At 62.7% G+C, this 17102-nt stretch overlaps 3 protein-coding genes across 3 annotated transcripts; all 3 read right to left on the reverse strand.

The window, feature by feature from the left end:
* Window positions 1-3422: 3422 nt before the first annotated feature.
* On the reverse strand, window positions 3423-7898 carry CHLRE_12g515750v5 (uncharacterized protein). Its single transcript, XM_001703177.2, has 9 exons — window positions 7500-7898; window positions 7315-7378; window positions 6987-7197; window positions 6779-6842; window positions 6568-6627; window positions 6286-6437; window positions 6104-6155; window positions 5395-5929; window positions 3423-5247 (listed from the first exon to the last, which is right to left on the reverse strand). Exons 1-9 carry the CDS (start codon window positions 7675-7677, stop codon window positions 5064-5066), a joined length of 1500 nt encoding a protein of 499 aa, XP_001703229.1. The 5' UTR covers window positions 7678-7898; the 3' UTR covers window positions 3423-5063.
* Window positions 7899-7944: 46 nt separating this feature from the next.
* CHLRE_12g515850v5 (uncharacterized protein) lies at window positions 7945-10358 on the reverse strand. Its single transcript, XM_043068298.1, has 5 exons — window positions 10132-10358; window positions 9720-9971; window positions 9351-9651; window positions 8960-9131; window positions 7945-8678 (listed from the first exon to the last, which is right to left on the reverse strand). The coding sequence occupies exons 2-5, from the start codon at window positions 9964-9966 to the stop codon at window positions 8592-8594; spliced, it is 807 nt and encodes a 268-aa protein (XP_042918393.1). The 5' UTR covers window positions 9967-9971; window positions 10132-10358; the 3' UTR covers window positions 7945-8591.
* A 1041-nt stretch (window positions 10359-11399) lies between these two features.
* CHLRE_12g515900v5 (uncharacterized protein) lies at window positions 11400-17078 on the reverse strand. The gene is made up of 15 exons (XM_001703180.2): window positions 16863-17078; window positions 16679-16756; window positions 16307-16491; window positions 15944-16126; window positions 15664-15750; window positions 15114-15567; window positions 14805-14954; window positions 14426-14682; window positions 14100-14249; window positions 13779-13987; window positions 13487-13574; window positions 13078-13315; window positions 12403-12954; window positions 12123-12296; window positions 11400-12013 (listed from the first exon to the last, which is right to left on the reverse strand). Exons 1-15 carry the CDS (start codon window positions 17040-17042, stop codon window positions 11879-11881), a joined length of 3120 nt encoding a protein of 1039 aa, XP_001703232.2. The 5' UTR covers window positions 17043-17078; the 3' UTR covers window positions 11400-11878.
* Window positions 17079-17102: the final 24 nt, after the last annotated feature.

Here is a 17102-nt window from a genome sequence, read left to right on the forward strand (position 1 = left end):
CGCCCGCCCCAAGCAGCCCCTGGTCCTCCGCCTCCCAGCCCCGCTTCAGGCTCATCTCCTCGCCGCCGACGCCAGAGCCCTCCTCGCCTCGCCAGGCATTGCCCGCTTCATGCCGGACCGCATGCCCGCCGTCTCCACCGTCACCTTCCTCGCACCTCCGTCCCTGCGCCACCTCCTCTGCAACGCCGCAAAAGCCAGCCGCGACCCCGGCGCCACCACCTCCTGCACCTGCCATCTCTTCCCCGCCCTTCCCCGCGACCCTGCCCACGGCCACATCTTCACCCACCGCCTACAGCCCGCCTTGACGCCGGCCGCCGCTGCCCTCTGGTCCATGGGAGCCAACACGCGCCCACCGCCTGACCCCAGCGCGCCTCTCCCCACGTCCCTGGCCGACGACCTGCGGAAGTCACTCTTCGGATACTGCCGACGCGCCGCCCGCGCCGCACGCATCACCACCGACTCCGCCACATCTTGGGTCAACGCCGCCGCCGCTGCCCTGCGCGCCACTGTCGACCCTTCCGCCGCCGCCTCCGTCGATGCCGACATGCTCCTCCACCCCGCCCCCACACCGCCGCCTCCACCGGCGTTTCCGCTGTCCGCCGCAGATGTCGCCGCCGCCACCGCCACCTTCCGCAGCGTCCGCCGCAACCTCATCATCACGGTAATGGACAAGTGCCCGGACAACTTTGTCGCCGTGTGCCCCCACCTATATCATGCCAAGCTCGCCGCCGACTTGCAAGCATCCCCCTTCTACGCCGTCGCCACCCCTGCTGACTACTCCGCCAGCCTTACCGCCGTCGGGCTTATGCTGCAGCCGCTGGGGCTCCCCTTCCACGCCGCCCGGCCGCCACCTGTCAACTACGGCACCGGCAAGTGCCACAAGACCCCCTTCGGTTTTCGCTACATCACCGCCTCTCCCGCCATCCCCACCACCGATGCCGCCGTCGTCCTCACCGGCTTCCTCCGTACGCTGGACGCCACCCTGCCGAAACTGTACGCAGCCCTCTTTCCGCGCCTGCCCCTGCGGCCGTGGCACGTCAACGGCCCCTTCGTCTCCGCCAGCCTGCTGCGCCACGCGTCCCTCGCCCCCAGGCCGATCAACCCTCTCCCCGGCGCCGGCACCACCACCTTCACGCCCACACCCCCCGCCGCCACCACCCCCGCACCGACTACCCCCGCCCCGGACTTCCCCTGTGCCGTCTGCGGCCGCACCAATGGTCACGGCCTCATCCTGTGTGATCACCCCGGCGCTCGCACCGACGGCCATGCCACATGCCTCGTCGGCGCCCACGGCGCATGCTTACGGCCCGCAATCAGCACACGCGCCGCCCACCGCATGGGCACCTGGCACTGCCCCCTGCACGCGCCGCAGCCTTTTGAGGACCCCGCGACATCCTGCCCCTACACTGGCACCCTCACCTTCGGCCGCACGATCCGGTACCCGCCCCCTGCCCCTGGGCCACCCATCGCCACCGTCACCTACACCGCCTCGACTGCCGCGCCATGTCAGCTGCCCGGCCCTATCTCCGCGCCGGCCGTGTGCACATATGACGTGGAACGGCTCTTCACCAACCTGCCTATTCCTACCTGCATCGAGCATTTGGTCAACCTCTTCTCCCTCGTCCTCTCCACCCTGCATGATGGAGCCGCCGGCCTCCAATTCTACCCGTACAACCGTGCAGCCGAAGCCCAGTGGCCTACCGAAGCCGCATGGCTTGCCCGCGCCAGCCCCAAATCCACCTCCGCCGCCCGCCGCGGGCGCCCCCCGCCTGCTCCCCATCCGCATCGAGGTCTCGACGCTCACGGCCGATACTATATGTGGACGCCCGGCGTCCTCCGCACGGTGCTGCGCGCCCTGCTTGCGCATGCCTACACCTCCTACCGCGGCCAGCCCTACCTGCAAATTCGCGGCGTCGCCATGGGCGCCAACTTCGCTTCGTACGTTGCCAACCTGGTCCTTGCCTATGATGAGTTGCGCTGGCAGCGCGCCCTCTACACCCGCGTCTTCATGCCCTCCGCCAGCTCCTTGTGCGCGGAAGCTTCCCTCGCCCTTGATGTGCTACTGGCGTTCCAAGATACCCAGCGGTACACCGACGACCTCCTCGGCTGCTGCAACCCCTTCCTTCCCCACCTGCTGCTGCAATCCCAATCGCTTGCCGGCATCCCTGGCATCTACTCCACCGACCTCACCTTGGCGGCCTCCGGCGCCACACCGGCCGCCGGCGTCGCCACGCCTTACCTCAACTTCGCCATCACCCCCCACAGCAGCAACATCTACGGGCACGTCGTGTACGACCTACAGCCGTACGACAAACGCGACAGCCCCAAGTTTGCGCAGCTCGGCATCTCCCGCTTCACCCCGTTCTACTCCTGCATCCCCCGGCACGTGCGCTTCAACGTTGTCATCGGCGCCCTCGTCACCCTTGCGCGGCTCTGCACCACCCTCGGCACCTTCATCACGTCAGCACGGCGCACGCTGCGACGGCTGCATCTGCGCGCCTACCCGCGCCCCTTCCTCCGCAAGGCCCTCATGCGCTTCTATGGTCAGCATCGCCAACTGCTGCCGGGTACCATGACCTCACGCGGGCTCCTCAGCCTCCTGCCGCCCCCGGATCTGCCCCCTCCTCCGCCGGCGGCCCCGCCGCCGCCTCCCCCTCCGGCCCCCGCGCCACCAGTCGCCGCCGCCGTCGTCCTGCCGGCCCTGCCCGCACCACCGCTTCCCTTCCCTCCTGCTGGCCACGCGGCATGGTACCACGGCGACAACAACATCGGCTCAGGCGACGACATGTCCATCTCCTCTGACAGCGGCAGCGATATGTCCATCTGTTAGCAGCAGCCCCAGATGTGACGCAGCAGCGTCAGCCTCAGCCAGCACGACAGCCGTGGAGCGGCGACCTGGGCGACGGTAGCGGCGGTACCGAGCGGTGCGGTGGCTTGTAGTAGGTGTTTGGGGGGTGGGGCGCCGGTCCCGGCTGCCCTGAACCGCTCTGCGGTGCGGGGACGGCCGTGCCGGTGTTCCCGAGCTGGGCTTCTGGTTTCCAGTTTTACGGTAGGGACACAGGTCGGTGCTAAGTTTGGGGCTTGGCGCGCGTGTGGGCCTTTTCCTTGTCGGTTCGGCGCGGGTCGGGTTCTTGCTTGGGTTTGCGTTAGGGGCGCTGGTTTTCGGGAGTGTGCTGTCCCGCCGGCCGTGTGTGGGGCGTGCGGTGCGTGATCGCCGGCTTCTCGGCCGTCTTGTGGGTTGTGTGTGCGCGTGTGAGTGCCTGTTTGCGGCGGGCGCGTGTTGGCTGCGTAGGCGGGCTCCTTGGCGGGCTTTTCGTCCTGGCTGTGTTTTGCCCTGTGTGTGTGCGCGTGTCCCCTCTCCGCGCTCTCGTGCCGCAGGGCTGCTGGTTTTAAGACGCCGCCTCCTGTCTTGCCACCGGGGAGCTCTTCGTGAGCCCGGGCCCCATCCAGCCACGTACCCAAGTACCCACCTACGTACCAGCCCCAGCGCTGCCAGCCTCTGCAGCCACCCAGCGTCCCATGCCAGCTGTCCCGTGCCTCTCCCCAGCTGTCCCGTGCCTCTCCCCAGCTGTCCCACCCCAGCAGTCCCACATCCGCTGTCCCCTCCCAGCTGTCCCTTCCAGTAGTCCCTTCCAGTTGTCCCTTCCAGCTGTCCCACACCAACTGTCCCACCCCAGCTGTCCCTTCGGCTCCCTTCTCAAACGCAGCTTCAGCAAAATCTACAGCCTGCCCGACTCCCGGCGTGTGCGGCCTTCCGCCCGCCTTCCAAAACGTAACAGCCCCCGCCTCTCCTCGCCAGCCGCTCACAGCCGAAACTCTGCTTCTTTCTTTATCAGCCACAAACATCAGCCACAAACAATGCCTCGGAAACAACGCCTCGGAAACTTCCTCCCAACTAGTGCGCGGCCACAGCTCCCCTACCGAACGTCGCAGCACCTATCCTCACCATCAGCAACGCTTCCTCACCTCCGGTTGTGTTGTTGGCGTGTTGCACCGCATTCGGCCTGCCCGCCACAATTGTCGTACACATTCGGGCCCCTCTTCTGCTTTGCTTCGCCTTGTTCTTGCCCCTGTTTGTCACACTGTCGCCCGGCCATTGTTTTGCTGCACGCCGTTGCATTACGCTAGTGCTCGTCTACACAGCTCATCCGTGGACGCCGGTCGACTGCCTGCAGGTGCGCATCGGCTATGCTATCCGCGCGGTGTGGCGTCGCATTGAGTCTGTGTGGTGCTATCGCCTTGGCCGGGCGCCCGGAGCGTGAGGAATGCGCGTCAGCAAAACATCGACACAACCTGCCAGCTACCGTCGGTACAGTAACAGCGCGCGAACGACGCACCAATGCCTTGTCCCTTCCTGCTACGCATTTATGTGGGCACGGGTGGGAGCCACACACATCGGGACTACGCTTTCCTGCCCCTTGCCATGTTCCATCACGAGCAAGCAGTGGCAGGGCGACAGTATGACAACCAGGGTCCACAAAACGGCGCGGCAAGACCGAAGAGCCCAAATTGTACGATGAGTGGTGGGCGAGTTGAGTGTGAGTAGCCCCCATCAGCTGGTTGCCCCCGTGGTTGCCCCTCTCGCGGCACCATGCATTTAGCTGGCCACATTGTCACGGTGCTCTCATGCTTACTCCAATTTGCGCTCGCCACAGCGGCACAGCCGCAAGCGTACAGCCATCAGCCGCCAATTTCTTTGACGCGTCGCAGCCCCTGGCAGCCCCCATTGCACTCAGCCACAGTTCTGCACGCATGCTTCGCACGTCCCATTAGCACATGCAAGTTCGCAACCGCTTACTGCCCTAATCCCAGCCTCGCTCACATGCGATCACTTTTGCCATAGGCCCGGCCTCGCTCGCCACGCTTCAAACCTGCGCAGTAACCACATCTCATGCCTTAAGTCACGGTAGCATGGCTAGGGACCAGACGGGCCCATCTCGCTGCCACAACCACAGCTAGTAACACGCCAACCGCTGTTTGATAATGCAGCCACCTGCGCGCAACCAAATCACTAGGGCGTGCACCCCTATGGCTTCAGAGGACCGGCATCACGCATTGTTGCACTAGTCAAACTGCGGCTCAGAGGTCCCTAGCGTCAAGAACGCTGCACAGCTCGCCAGGCAGCACGCCGCAATCATTTGAAACACCAGGCTCCAGGATCCCGTGCTGTCCAGGATGACGCCTACCAGGAACACAAAGGCACTGCCTGCCAGGCTGGCAGCCGCGTTAGTGGTGCCGAAGAGCACACTGCAAGCAGGGAAGGCAGCAAGCGTGTCAGGAAGTGAAGTCGGGGCAAAGAGTTCAGTTGGTTAGGACGTGGCACACGTCCATCCCGCTGGGCAGGATAGCACAGCCACACATGCAAGCCGCAGGCGAGCCCTGCCATGCCCCAACCTGGCCATCCGTGTGGCGATGTCCTGGTGCGTGGAGGCGAAGCCGCCCGCCTGCAGCCCCAGGAACGCCATCGTCATCGTCATCAGCACTACCGCCGAGCGCAGCTCGGGGCTCTCGCTAGCTAAGTCCGACAGCCGGCTTGGGCCACCGGTGTCCACCGTGCTCAGCGCTCTCCGGCCGCTGTGGTGCACGCCCGCCGCGGCCTCCACACCATCCACGACGACAGTGGCATTGGCCGCCGCGCCTGCAACGGCGGCGACTGCCGCCTGACGGGCACCGCCGCTGCCCCAGGCCAGGTAGAGCAGGCACACCGCCGGCCCCACACTTCCCGCGAGCTGCAGGAGCTTGCGCGTGCGTGTGGTGGTGAGCAGCTTGCGGTTGATGAGGTAGTCGGCCACCCAGCCGCTGATGTTGGTGCCACACGCCATGGCCACCCACGGCAGTACGGACAAGAATGAGGAGCTGCGCACATCCAGCCCAAACGCATAGTTGTAGTAGCGCGGCATCCACGAAATGGCCGTGTTGTATAGGATGCCTGTTGCGGTGCAGCGTGGCACAGGGCGGCACCGTGAAAGAGCCAGCGGTGCTGCAAGGAGGAATGTCAAATGTCGTCGCGGTTCAGTACCGCACTAGCGGCCTTGCAATCGACTGGTATCTGTGCTTCAGCTGCGCCGGTCGCAATCTTGTGTGCGCATCGTAGGGGGCTCACCGAAGGTGGAGTGGCACGCCATGAGCGCCCAGAAGACGCGGTTGCTCAGGATCTGCGGAGCCGGCGGAATGCAGTCAAGCATTCCTTCATGGCTGCATGCACAGACTGGAGTTGCCTAAACCGCCATGCACCGACCACGCAGCCCTTACAGCTATTCACTTGCTGTGCACGCGCTTGCTCACCGTGCGCCAGGGCAGCTCGCTCATCTTGGGCGGCGAGAAGCCGGCTGGCAGGTGGTCACGCAGCAGCGGCGGGTCCGGCGACACCAGCGGATGCCACAAGGCGATCCAGATAAAGCCCGCTAACCCGTAAACGTAAAACATGAGGTCCACGCCTGACAGAGATGCACAAAGGTGCACCAAGCTTAAATGGTGCTCACGATGCCCAAGTGCTGGGACCATGCCCCGACACGTATACACTACCCATGACTCTGATTACCCCAAGCTCGCGGCCCATGCCCTCACCTGCCGACGCAATGATAAGCGGGGACCAGAGCAGCGACAGAATGCTGCCGATCTGGTGCCCTGCATGGTAATAAGGGAGCCCGATGGCAATGCACGGTTGGTTGTATGCTGTTGGGCGCTAGTGGTCACAGTCTTCGGCGGCGTCACACACCTCAAAGGCCAAGAAAAAACACGCGCACACATGTGCCCACGTACAACGCGGCCAACGCACCGCTGTACATCAGGCTCAGGCTCCTGGACCGGCGTTCGCGTGGAACCCAACCCTTGATGATTGCCTGGTGGCGTGAGCGCACACAGGGCATGTGAAAGTTGCGAAGCCATTGCGAGTGCGCCCGCTGCAAGACAGCTGAACAATCCTGCCATGGTTGTAAAACTCACTCCACGCCCGCCGGCCCGACACCCGTAAGGCATCGCCTCACCTGCATCGTGGGATACGCCACGCCCTCGCCCAGGCCCATGCAGGCCCGCACCAAAAATAAAGGCCACAGGCCCAAGGCAGCCGCGGGCGGCGTCAGCATTGTGAACGCACTCCACACCACCACACCCAGGCTAAGTACCAGCTTCGGCGAATAGGCCGAAGCCAGGTAACCGCCGTAGAAATTGGTGATGGTGTGTCCCAAGTTGAAGGCACTGCATCACAGGTTGCACAGGTTGCACAGGCCGGCGCTAGGCTAGGCGTTGGACAGCCAGACCCCGTGTAGCAAGGTGCGCTGGCGTGTGAGCAACTGAGCCTCGGCGCGCGCCCACCTGCTGACCGCGCCCTTGACCATGTCGCTCCAGCCATACTTGAGACCCATGGGCAGCACCGCAACTGCACAGGGCGAGTCCAATCACGGTGTTGAGGTGCAGCGCTGAGAGCGCGGACAGGGCCATCGCCTGACTGGGGGCCCACTTGCGGTAGCCCTCCCTTCGTGCCTCCCGCTTGGGCTCACCGCTCATAGCCGTGCGGTCGATAGAGCAAATGATGGCCACAGCTCCACACAGCACCACCACAGTCAGCCATGATGCATACCAGTTGGCGTACGAGGCGGGGGCGTCCAGCAGGCCCCGGGCTGCTCCGCGCGAGTCTGTAACAGCAAGTGAGCGGCTCTTGCCGCCTGCAGAGTGCATGGTCCTTTGGTGGAGATGCATATACAATTGCTTTTATCAGCTCCTGTAGACTAAGACCTGCTACGGCCAAATTGCATGTTTCGTGCACAAGAACAACAACGACTTAGTCCCAAAGAATGTGACAGATTGTATTATCTGAATAATGTTCATATAAACATAATAGCTCTCTAGTCTCTGTCCAATGATGACTGCCATCGATACCAGTCACGCAGCGTGTCTGCCCGCTCCCTGTCCTGCCCAGATTCAAGCCCACCCCGGATGCCATGCCGTACAGCTCTCTTACAGTTCGTGAGAAGATTCCACTATGCGTTACCTGATAAGCTGTCTGCTGTCCACGCCAATTCACTTCACATGCCAATGCAAGTAAGCGCAACGCATGAAGCGCTGAGGGTGTTGGCACCCTTGACGTACATAGACCTTTGGCAAGAGTTGACACACGCTTTGCCTGCCTGATTTCCGTCAGTCCATCCGCAACACCCTAACATTTCGTGTCCTTAGTTCAAGAGGTGGAGAAATTATCAAAGTGCACCGTGACATGCTTTACACGGCTCGTTCCCAGCTGTGGCCCAATTAGGCGCAGTCTCAGGAAGCATCACGAGAGATAGGTAGTGTCTCGTCTTTAAAGTACATCTGGATGTATGTACCGCACATGAAGCGAGCAGTTTCTGTCCATGGTCATTCTGTTTGGAGGTCATAGCGCATTGGCGCACACCGTCATCCGTGCGAACACACACATTCACGCGCTCCAATACCCGGGAACATCCCTTGGGTCCATCTATCCCCCACCTTGCCCCCGACGCGGCAACTAAGGCCCCATAAATCAAAATGCTGTGCAGCGCATCAACTGCCTCCGAAACGCACATATGCTAGCATCCCCATCCCCAGCTGCTCCGCGCTCGCTGCTGTCACAGCGCTCAAGACTGCGCCTCATCCTCGCCCATCTGGTCCTCGTCGTCAATCTTGGGGGCCAGGTAGAACTTAACGGCGCCGAGCTCGCCAATCTGCAATCCAGGGCGACAACAAGGCATGCGAGCGCACGTACAGTAGTAAGACAGGAACCAGCAGGTCGGGCAGGGGCAGTGGCAGGCAAGACTGGTGCGGGTGGAATGGGCCGGAGCTAAGCCAACCGCAACAGCAAACAGCCACTCTTTGTTCGGGTTGTTAACCCGTGCTATTGACCCCAGAAGCCCATATCCCCACCTCAGAAGCCCATACTCCCGTTTCTGGTGCTGACTGGCCAGCGACCATATTGCATTGCACTCCAAGCCCACGAAATTCCCACCTGGTACTCGACGACGATTGGCAGGTCCTTGGTGAGCGACAGCTTGACCACCGGCGCCAGAGGGGTGGCCTTGGCGAAATTGTTGAGGTAGCGCAGGGCGAAGGTCAGCGCAACGGGCTCCTTCAGGTCAATAATGGTCTGCTCCTCGGGCTTCTCGGGCGTGGTGTTGTGCCTGCAAAAGAGCAGGAAGTCGAGAGGTCAGGGACCCGCGCATGTGGTACCAACGCATAATACGCTGTATACGACACGCCGGTGAGCAACCATGAGGACACAGTAACTGGTGACCATTAACACCAGGCTCCCGGTGAGCGCGCGACATTGCGCTGCTTCCCTAATTGCGTGTCATACCCCACGCCCACCAGCGCTGGCCGCCCCCTTTGTCCCCACCCACCGGAGAGTCACGTTGGCAGTGCCCACGTCTCCCGAGGTGGAGAACTTGATGCCCTCCTTCGTCGCTGAGATGAGCACGGTGTCGCCGATGCTGGTCAGGTCGCGGACGATGCGCTGGTACTCCGAAGATGGCATCTTAATTTCCGCCGAGTACTCCTGGTCGGGAATGCCCAGGTGCTCCGACTCAATGGACATGAGCTTCAGGTCGAAGTCCGAGATGCGGTCCTGGTTCGAGGACTCGAACATGAGCGTGAGCTGGTCGGCGTTGTCCTCGGCCTTCAGCGTGATGGTGTCCTCGTTGCCTGCGAGCCGCAATTTCGTGCGTTACTTTCATACCCCTATCAAACGCGCTGGCCGACGCGGCACATACCTGCGCACTTGAGGATCTTGGACAGGTTCTGAAAGTGGATGCCCATAGCCATGTTCCGGTCGCAGCGAAAATGCTCAAATCCATCCTCTCGCAGTGCTAGGGACACAAGGCAAACGTGGGAGGAGTCCATCGCCTGCAGCTGCAGGCCGGTCGAGCTGACATCGAAATTGCCCTCCGTCACCAGCTCCTTCAGGGCCTCCACCAGCTTCTTCAGCACAGCGCCCTGGGTAATACGTGCCTCAAACATGATTGCTGCGGGGCAGAGCGGCAACACCAGAGCTGTCAGAGCGCGCGGGAGTCCAAAGTGGGCGCGAAAAATTCAAGGCCGCTTAAGCAGGGCTCACTGAGACGTGGAAGGCTATACTAAGCACCGGCGAGCAAATGCACGGGCTTTCAAGTGCAGCGGCCTCACCTAGCTGCTCAAATCCGCAGAAATAAGAGTTTGGTACAGTTGAGAGCTTGTGCTATGCAAGCTGTGAGTTGATGCAGGTTAAGTAAATAGCGTTGTGTGAGTCCAGAAACAAGCTGCGAGCAGCGAGGCCTTGATTCATTTGGCAGTTCAAGTTGCCCCATGCAGGTTTTGAATCAAATGCGCAAGCCCAGGCCCGCACTTGTAGTGTCCGCACTTGTAGTGTAACTTTGTAGTTGCACGTGAACTTATACCGGCAATACAGTAACTCTTGGCACCCAGCTGTCGGTGACACCGAGCTTGGGCTGCCCGCGCACACCAACGGGAGCGCCGTGCCCGCGGACCCTGCGCAGTTTCCATCCTCCCACCCTCCCATGCCTACAGGAACGTTTGTCCGGCAAGGTCTCAAAGGCTTCCTCCCGGTCACCTGTGCGCAAATAGTTCGCCTGCTTGACCTCTCCGGGGACGCCTTGACGTTTTGCGGGGGGATGGGGCGATGGACGGGGTGATATGGTACTCGTCCTCCTCCATGCGCCCATGCCCACAAGTCCAATCACTACCACTCCCACTTCACCACATGGATCTCTCCGAAGTCCGGACTCCTCCATCTCCGCCAGTCCGCCTGCACATCGCTGAGCTGACGTTGATATATGAAATGCCGTTTCGCCTGTAAAAGAGATGTTTTGTTGTGTGTGGTCACAGGGTGATGCACGCGCCGTGCGTTCCTGTCCTTGTAGGAACCGAGGCCCGGGCCGGGGCCTTGTAACGCCCACAAAACTCATTAATGAGCAACGGTAAGTGTACTTGTTCGACTGTGCTACGTCAACTCCTAACAGCCCAAGCGCCTAGGCCGCTAGGCGCCCGTGCACGAAATGCCCGCTCCTCCCTGCACAGCGCCACCCTATGGACGTGAGGTAGGGTGTCACCACTACACCTGTGCTGCGGACCTTCCGCGCGGCCCTGATGAGCGGCTGCGCTCCTGCAGCGTACCATTACCACTGCGTTCCCCACGTCCCGCCCTGCTGATTGCCACACACAGACATAGCGCCCGCTCACGTGCGCCCCCGTGCACATTGTAACGCCTAGCAGCGTTGATGCTTGCATGGCTGCTTGTAGTATGTATCATGTAGTATGGAGAGAGTACGGTATGTAAAGCTGGAGATTCAAGGGTGCATACCTGGGCACCGTGATGGGCTGATCGCTGTTGCCTGTTGGCGTACACGTCACTACTATGTGTGCCACCGGTAGTGTCTCGTAAGTCGCAAGCTCGGTCACTTACTCGCTTACAGCAGCCCTGCTTACAGTCAACCCTCCTCCTACCTCCTCACAGCCGCAAACTGCAGAACAAGCTGCCCATTTGACAATGCAGGCTCGCCGCTCCTGCTACTCCTGCCGCACTTACCACATGGCTGGCTGCTCATCCACACCTGACTGCAGTACAGAACCATTCATACTGCAGCATCACTGGCCATAGGAGCACCACACCCTGCAGTGCCGCACAATCCTGCTTCGTCTGTCTATCGTCAAGAAGCCTCGCACGTACGACGCCTGCCTTGTCGTGTAATGCATGCACTTTTGGACGCGCACCTACTTATCAACAAGCTCACCGTTGCTCCTATGCGTCTGGCTACCACCGCCCAGCCCCAAACGGTTTGCTTTCGCAGCCACCCAATGAATACCAGTACCCCACAGGTCCGCTGCGGCATCAGTGCTAGTGCAAAGCATGTCCCTTTGGTCATTGCTGGTGTCGTCACTTCAGGTTACCCTGCACGGCCTTGATTAAGTTCTCCTTGGCGTCCGCGCCCTGCCCACCACGGCCCAGGCGCGCGGAGCTGCGGGTGGCGCGCGGGGGCGCGGAGGTGAGGCTGGCCGCCTCGTAACCCACCTGAACCACAACAACGACATGCATGGCGAGTGACTTATGTTGCGAAGGAACACGGACATCACCCACAACGCATCAACCGATGCACACGCGCTGTGGCAATTATGCGTACCTGCTGCGACATCGCGACACCGAAGCCTTCTTCTTCCTCCTCGTCGTTACGCCCTCGGCGCCCAGGCAGCGCGACGGCCTTGGTGCTGGGCACGCCTGTAGTTTCCGCCGCAGTCATATTTCGCTTGCGCGAGCGCCGCCCCACACCCGTCACGGCTCCAGTAATGGAATCGTCCTGCGTCCATAGGGGATTGTAGATATGCAAGTAAGTTCTAGTCGGAGGACATGCGTTGCAATTTGAACAAACGTACATTGGGCACTGATAATCGGCCCCCACTCACTGGCGGCTTCATCGTACCCAGCTGCCGCGACGGCTCTGAAGACGCCGCCCCACCGCCCATGGAGCCCTCGCTGCCGGTCGGGCCGCCCCCGCCCATCCCGCTTGGGAGGCCCAACACCGGCAGCAGCATGGGCATCTCCAGCTGCGAGCAGGCCATCTCAGGCGCCGCGACGGCGTTGCTGTGCAGGAAGTTCATCAGCGAGGCAGCTGCGCCAGCGTGGTCCGGCGGCGAGTCATCCTCTGCCTCCGCCGGCTGCCCCTGCTCCTGTGGCTGGTGCAGCTGCCCAGGTTGCCCGGCAGCCGCACCACCTGCTTCTGCTACTGCCGCTGCTGCTGAGACAGGCACTGCGACCGGGGGAAGGGGTGCCTTGTCCATCTTGTGCACGGGCAGCGGCTTCAGCTGCCCGGCTTCATGACTGGTGGCGCCCGCACCTGCGGCACCTGCTGTGCTGCGTTGCGGCAGCTGCGGCGGCGGCGTGGTCTCGCCGAGGTCCGCCAGGATGGATGCGAGCATGGACTTGGGGGCGCCAGGCACAGCCGGACCAGTGTTGCCCTGCAAGGCGTCGCCAAATGCGCCCATAGTCCGCACACGTGGTTTGTCACGGTTGCGCCAGACCGACCATCATGTTCAGCTGTTCAGGCCAACACGTTCATCGCCACCATGCGTTGCTCGCACCTGCCCGCCCTCGGGGCGCTGGGTCGGCCCGAGGCCGCCCATATGCTGTGACGCGAGGCCCAGTTGCGAGGAGGTGCCGCCACCGCCGCCAACGGAGCGCGCGGCCGCCTCCCTCTTCTTCTGCTCCATTTCCTGCGGCGTGATGTCTGACGGCAGGAACGCCATGACCTCGGCCAAAGCCCGACCCTGGTAGGCGCTCTCCAGCACCCAGGTGGCGTTGACGCAGGGAATGCCCCACCTGCACAGCGAGGCAGCAGCATGCATCCCTCAATGAGGGTGAACGCGGGGCCTTGCATCCCACCGCGTGGGGTGCGTAGCTTGCAGCCATACCGAATAACACGCTTTCACGGGTGCGACAGGTGGTCAATGCTGCAGCGCGACCCCGCAAGCAAATGACGGCCCTACGTACTTGACGGCTGCTACGAACTTGTCGCCCTTGGCTGCCTGGATGACCAGGTAGTGACAGCGCCTGTTCAGCTTGTCCGTGAAGGTGCCACCTGCACGCAACGGCAAGAGGAGGCAGCCGCTGGATGCATGAACCCCGCTCACAGCCACAGTGGCTCACAGCGCAGCTGCTTGCCCAAGCTGGTACTTGTTCCGCTTGCTACGTTGGGTCCGAGCCGGGTGAGATCTAGCACAACTGACGGCAGGTGGAGAGCGTGAACGGGTAACGGGTGCACACGTCCTGACCGCTGACGCACCCAGTCGCTCGATGAGCGTCTTGAGCACGTCGCGCTGCTCCACATGGAACTGGCTGACCGCCACGGTGAGGCCCTGGAAGCCAGGTAGCGGCAGCACGTGTGGCAGCGGCCGGAAGAGCGGCGTGAGGCGGTTGACGGGCAGCAGCTCGCCCCGGCCCAGGCAGGCCTTCAACCAGGCCAACGTCACGCGCTGCTCCGGCGTCACACGCCTGTTTGGTGAGTGTAGAGTGCGGAGGTGGTGATGCGAAGGACAAGACTGCAGGCGGTAAACAACGCTATCAGGCGCACGGTATGCGCTTGCGCCTGCACCAAAAGACTCACTCGAACTCGGTGTGGCCGCGGTCTCGCCCTCGTGCGCTCAGTCGGTCCACCAACGACTGGGGCAGGCTAAACGGGCAGACGGCGAAGCGCTTCTGTGGGTCGCGAACGGTCTTGTCTGTGGACGCTGAAATGACCATGCCGCCGCCTTGCCTGCGCATCCAAGATGAGGGCGTGACCACACCGTTTGCGTCAAATGGGCAAAAGGGTACAAGCGCATCCGCCACAAACCAATGGTACATGGTTAGACCTGAAGCATTTACGCAGCTCCCACGCGTCCGCGCTGCCAACACCTTCAGCTGCTGACCTAAAGGCTCCGAACGCCTCACCTAATCAGCTTAGTCGCAGGTGCCTCCTCCTCCGTCCCCGCCACCGCCGCCAACGTGAACCACAAACCGCTGAATACGCCCGCCTGGCCGCCGCCACCGCCCGCCCGCACAGCAAAGCTGTCCATGGTGCGCGTGTTGCCATCGCCATCGAGCGGCACGTAGTCGTCGAGGGCCGGCACACCCGAGGCCGCACCCGCCATGCCAGGCCCTGCCGCAGGCGACGGCTCGCGGCTGCGGGCGCCTCGCCCTGCTCCGCCCTGCATGAGGCAGCAACAAACAGGCACAGCTTCAACCGAGAGTGGGTCCAAAGGTAGGTGGCTCGCAACCACGTGAACCCGCCAGCGAGCAGCTGCATATACGTGCATCCCGGGGCGCTTACCGGCCCTGCCGCTGTAACCGCCGTTGGCGCCGACCCGCCTGAGATCCACGTCTGCAGCTGCTTTTCTGTGACGGCGTTGCGGCCCTCGGGCTCCACATATGTGCGCCGATTGACGCACTCGAAGAGCCAGTCCAGCTTGCACAGCCGCACCTGAAAGCAAAGGCACATTCACAGCCACGCTATTGCAGCGTGTGCCTGCTGTGGCTACGGCACCTCGTTACAAGCAAGAAGGCCCACGCACCCACACCGCCCGTGCAATCCCCCCTTACAAAGTGTCCACCTCAACGCAGTTACTATTGACTGGCTCACCTGTTCCCGGAACTCGCCGAGGTACTGGCGCACCTCCGACATCTCGTTGACGCTCAGCAGGCTGCCGAACACGATGTGGGTCACCACACCGTGCCCCGGCGGTGCGCCCCCGGCACCGCCGCCGCCTGAGCCCAGCAGCAAGGGCTCCCGCGTGGCGCCGCTCTCCCGTATGGCTGTCAGCACCTGCGGCTGCTCGATGGGCGAGGCGCCCACCACGTACATCCGCACCCAGTGCAGGAAGTAGCAGTCGTCCGGCGGTTCCGCCGGCAACGCCAGGGCTCGAGGTTGCACCTGCTGCGGCTGCGGCTGCGCCGCCAGGTACTGCGGCTGGTCCCATGTCGCCTCGCCACCATAGTAGCTGGGTCCCGGCGGCGGCCGCCCTGGGCCGCCTACCCCTAGCGCCGCGCTACCGCCACGCGCCAAGCCGACGTTGCCGCCTCCTGGCCCCACGACCCTGCAAGGTCGAATGGCGTCGAGTTAGAGCTCCATTTGTGCTGCTTGACGCTGCTGCCGCCACCCTTCCCCGCCCGCACGCTCAAGCGAGCCTCACCCCTTGATGCAGGCGCCCAGCTGGCCGGCGCTCACGGCACCCGTCGCCGCGTCCACGGATGCAGCGCAGCGATTTGTTGAGTTGGCCCTGTCACGATCGAGAAACCCCACATGGAAAAGTAACGTCTTGCGCTTGCGGCGCAAGGCACGCTCTGCTCTTATCCCGCTGGTGCCATGCAGGTCATATGACAGCGAACCCCTCAACCCTACACCTCACGGCCCCGTCAAGGTCCTCAAGCGGCGCCATGCCGCCCTTCCACCAACCGATTGCCACCACCCACCTACTGCCCGGCCGCCCTGCGTCCGCGCCGCAGCTGGTGATGTCTGCGGCCACGGTCACTGGTCCCCGACTTGGGTCGTATGTGTCCAGGCTGTATGGCCGCTCATCCAGGCGGCGGCCCGCCTTGAGGCACGCCAGCACCCAGTCCATGTGCACCACGGCTAGCCCCCAATCCTTGGCGTGCCTGTGAACATCCCGCAGCCGCAGCGTCATGGAGAAGGATGGGATGGATTTAGACGATGGTGACGTTGAGCCCAGCGCGTGCGGCACGCCTAAGACGGCTGGATTGACCAACGGCCTGCGCTGTACGCGTGATGCCCAGTGCCCATGAGCGGTGCGTTCTGGTGACTGCCCCTGCGCTTACGTGTACTTGTTGCCGCCCACTTTGTTGCTGACCAAGTGGGTCATGGTCTTGTACAGCTCCGCCGTGTAGTCCGCTCCACCGCTCCGGAGCTGCTTGGCCACGCCATCGCGCTCCTTCGCGCCGAAGTTTGTGATGCTGACGCGAATGCCACTCAGCGGGGCCAACACATAAGGGGCGTGCGGCACCTGCGCCCTCGCCAGGGGATGCAAATAAGCACGGCGCGGTACCGGTCAGGTAAGTTTGAAGGGCACCTCCTGCATGGTAGAAGGTCCTGCATGGCAGGAGCCCGGCTCGCCTCTGGATTCCCTGCTATCCTGAAGCACCAGCCCCTGTCCCCTGCAGCCGCTGTGCCCATACCCAGGCCCAACGCACCAGGCCGCCTTGCTTGACGCATTCTGTCAGCCAGGTCGTGGAGACTGGCACGAGCGCCGGGTTCAGGTTCAGCGCCGTCTGCACACAGTGACCACCGCGTCGAGTGGGGCTCATATTAGTCACCCCAGCGTACGGGGCGGCTAAACGGAGCTCCGTCGCGATACAGCAACGAAAGGGCCCTCACCAGGTAGGGGTCCCGGCCATCCGCTGTCTTGAGCACGTTGCTGGCTACAAGGAACTGTGCTTGAGACGCAAGCTCTGCGTGACATATGCTAGCACCTAAAGCCGTCGCGGTCTCAGTCAAGCTCTGCGGGGCCTCTTCCTGAATGTTTCCAAACACTATACCCACGCCGCTGAGCGCCATGGTAATCTGCCTCTATCTAGTACGCATTATTTAGTCATGATTAGTTCAGGCATACAAGAG

This window comes from Chlamydomonas reinhardtii, chromosome 12 (genome assembly GCF_000002595.2).
Source record: "Chlamydomonas reinhardtii strain CC-503 cw92 mt+ chromosome 12, whole genome shotgun sequence".
NCBI classification, from domain to species: domain Eukaryota; kingdom Viridiplantae; phylum Chlorophyta; class Chlorophyceae; order Chlamydomonadales; family Chlamydomonadaceae; genus Chlamydomonas; species Chlamydomonas reinhardtii.